The sequence below is a fragment of the Lactuca serriola genome, chromosome 5, assembly GCF_051521515.1.
Source record: "Lactuca serriola cultivar US96UC23 chromosome 5, Lser_US96UC23_V15, whole genome shotgun sequence".
NCBI classification, from domain to species: Eukaryota; Viridiplantae; Streptophyta; class Magnoliopsida; order Asterales; family Asteraceae; genus Lactuca; species Lactuca serriola.
In genome coordinates, this window is record NC_136412.1 from 226014664 (window position 1) to 226017776 (window position 3113).

Genomic DNA, 3113 nt, shown 5'->3' on the forward strand with positions numbered 1-3113 from the left:
TGCGGCAAACACAACATTAAATGTATTACAGAAAACAACATTTCAGATGTTCATTTCGTTTAAGTGAATACATTTTTATAACAACAAAAACCAAATGGACTTAAATACGTTACACGAATTTAGTTCTCTTCTTCATATTCTCATGCCTAAAACTCAAATTATCATCTTTCAGATTATCCCGAAGAGTTATTTCGTGAAGCCCAGACATAAGGTCAAAACATATAACGAAACTAAACTTACATGATCGAATATCAAACACTAAATTGTGCAAAATTTGTTACTAAATCTATAATAATTGAAACAACATTGTTGCACATAGTATTAAGATCAATACGTAGTACCATTGACAAATTTGAGCTCGAAAAACCTGATACAAAGAATAATGGTGTAAGATACGATTTATACTTTTCTTTGGGGTAAATGCAGGAAAATAACAACATACTTTCATTTTATTTGTGTAAGTAGGTTGTAGCATCTTATTTCTATTTCTTTTTAGACAAAATTACATAAATGGTCCTTGTGGTTGACAAAATCGACCAACTCTAGTCCTGTGGTTTCAAAATCTTGCAAAGACAGTCCTTTTGGCTAACGATGTTAACTTTTACAGTTAAGTCCCTTATGAAATGACACGTTTGCCTTTCTTGCCATAAAGACCATTTATATAATTTCAATATTTTTCTTATTAAGGCATCATATCTATCAAAATTCAATTTCTTTTTATGATTATATGTCAAAAAACTTGTGGAAAATTAGTCAACAAGAAGATATAGCAAAAGTAAGACAAGTTACATACCTTCAATGAATTTGCAGATGAAGATTTAAGACTTGGAAAACCGATATCATACGAAATCCTCCCATTAGGTTTATACAACCCAAAGTTCCTTTCAGAAGTGGGCCCCGGCTTTGAATTCTCATTAAATAAAGCAAAAATATACGCCTTCAATACAAAATTCGGTCTCCTTGGAGTCCCTTTTCTTTTAGCAAGCCTTTTACGCAAATTATAATTATAAATTCTTGCATTTTTCAATGTTGCTACACCTTCATTTAAATCTCCATGAGAAGCCCAACCTGTTTCTGTAACTATAACCTCCATTTTATCAAATCCAGCATCTTCAAGTGCAGCATAAGTTGCATCAATTTGAGCATCAAGCATGTTGTCATAATGGAGGTTGACTTTTTTGTCATATATTCCATTAGTTGGGTTAAAAAGAGCATAATTTATATCAATATGATCAGGGTTACCCATGTAAGCTAAAAAAGGGTATGCATTCAGACAAAAAGGGGAACCGATTTGTGAAAATAAGTTCAAAATCTTCTTCATGTTTTGAGCAATATCTTCTTTGAATGTACATGAAGATGGAGGATATGAAGTCCCAAACACATTTTGTGAATGTGCAGTTGATATTTGAACCACTTTGTGTAATTTAAGTTTTTTTGTGGCGTTGTAGATGTTTTTAACAGCATCAAAAAGAGAATCTTGAAGATCTAAATCAGTACTTCCAAGAATTTCATTTCCAACTGCAATCCCTACTATATGTGTTTTCGGAAAGTATGCATGAACATTTTGTTTTACCCAGTTGAGGGCATGATCGGGATTTTCACTCATTTCTTTGACAAATTCATTCGGAAGTCCAATCACTAAATCCAACCCACTTCCACTAAATGCATCAAGAACACTGTGATCAGCATCATATATTCGGACATTTTTAATTTTAGAAGCTTTAAGGAGTTTAACAACTTCAGTAGGAGAAGGGATGTTATCTGCTAATCTTCCATAGTTTATACCATAGGTTCCTGTGAAAGCTTTAGCTGTTACATACCCTGTGAGAAACATAAAGGGGTGAAGATTTATAGAAGAAATTATTCAATTAACACTCTTTATCACAATACAACATAATCATTCAAAATTTCCAATTAAACATTCAAATTCGCTGAGGTTGATTTCACATCGAGACAACGATTTACATTTAACAATTTGAACTTCAGTTCCAATTACTGAAGTTAAAGAAGTGTCGCTGTTTGTTAGCTCGCCGATTCAAATTTCAATCAAACAAAATCGAATAAAACACAGAAACAAATGATTAACCTTTTAATTACTATATGCATTAAATTGATATGAACATCAATTTTAACGTCAAGTTAATAGCATTCAAGTAAGAATCGATGAATGAAAACAATAATTAAAAGGGGAAAATTATTACCTTTTTGAATAAAAAAGACCAAAAGCAGAAGAAGATACCGACAAAAGGATCTCGAAATCTTCATTGCATCGGAGTCAGCAAAATGACTCCGACGCCGTTACTTTTGATCCTGCAACTCAGCCATGCCATGAGATTAATTAAACAGATTCCTTCCTCAGTTCCTCTCTACTCTACACACCATCTCTTACTCTGTATACATGTTCGTACACGCTTCTCTTTGTATAAGAGTATACTAATAAGTTCTTCTTTCAAGAATCGTGGGGATCATGTGCAGTGGCTCCGGCGACGGGGGCGGCGGTGTACGGCGGAAGAAGGGGCTTTTGGTGGTTTTCTCAGTGGGCACAATTTATAGTGTAGAGTGTAGAGTGTAGAATTTTTTTTTCAATTTTGTGTCGATGAATAGCCACATAGCATATTATATGGCCTTATATTCCCACATTATATCTTTTTACTACCCTTGAATTAGATATGTGTTGCAAATCAGTCCCTCCTGTTTAAAAAATATCCCTTTTGGGAGAAAGTTATGTTGTGAAACTTAAGGTCAAATATGTTAAAAAGAACTTATTCCAAAATCATAAAATTTGACAAAATCTATCGGTTCTTCCTATTGGGATGCCTAAAATCTTTTATAGTAAGTTTCAATTTTCAAACTATCTTTTTGATTATAAATTAGTTGACATATGTGGTTGTATCATATTAAATAATTAAAAATAACTTATATTTTTTTTATATTAGTCAATAAAAACATTTAGTATAAGTCAATCATATATGTCAAGAGATGACAAGTCAAAAAATTTAATTTTTAGAACTTCACTTTATGGGGTCATAACTTTTATAATCCACTTTTCAAAAATCGTTTAAGATGTCAAAAAAGGGAAAACATACTCATAAAACCTTTGTTTTAAAGGATAA

At 32.2% G+C, this 3113-nt stretch overlaps 1 protein-coding gene across 1 annotated transcript; it reads right to left on the reverse strand.

The window, feature by feature from the left end:
- Window positions 1–2585, reverse strand: LOC145053682 (glucan endo-1,3-beta-glucosidase 14-like). Its single transcript, XM_079001771.1, has 3 exons — window positions 2202–2585; window positions 794–1821; window positions 1–367 (listed from the first exon to the last, which is right to left on the reverse strand). Exons 1-3 carry the CDS (start codon window positions 2263–2265, stop codon window positions 287–289), a joined length of 1173 nt encoding a protein of 390 aa, XP_078857897.1. The 5' UTR covers window positions 2266–2585; the 3' UTR covers window positions 1–286.
- Window positions 2586–3113: the final 528 nt, after the last annotated feature.

What these genes read in the sequence shown, in the direction of transcription:
- LOC145053682 (XM_079001771.1), bottom strand. Translation starts at nt 2,265, where the DNA reads ATGAAGATTTCGAGATCCTTTTGTCGGTATCTTCTTCTGCTTTTGGTC. An exon ending in GGTCTTTTTTATTCAAAAAG is followed by an intron (nt 1,822 to 2,201) that starts GTAATAATTTTC and finishes TGTTTCTCACAG; the next exon opens with GGTATGTAACAGCTAAAGCT. An exon ending in CATCTGCAAATTCATTGAAG is followed by an intron (nt 368 to 793) that starts GTATGTAACTTG and finishes TCTTTGTATCAG; the next exon opens with GTTTTTCGAGCTCAAATTTG.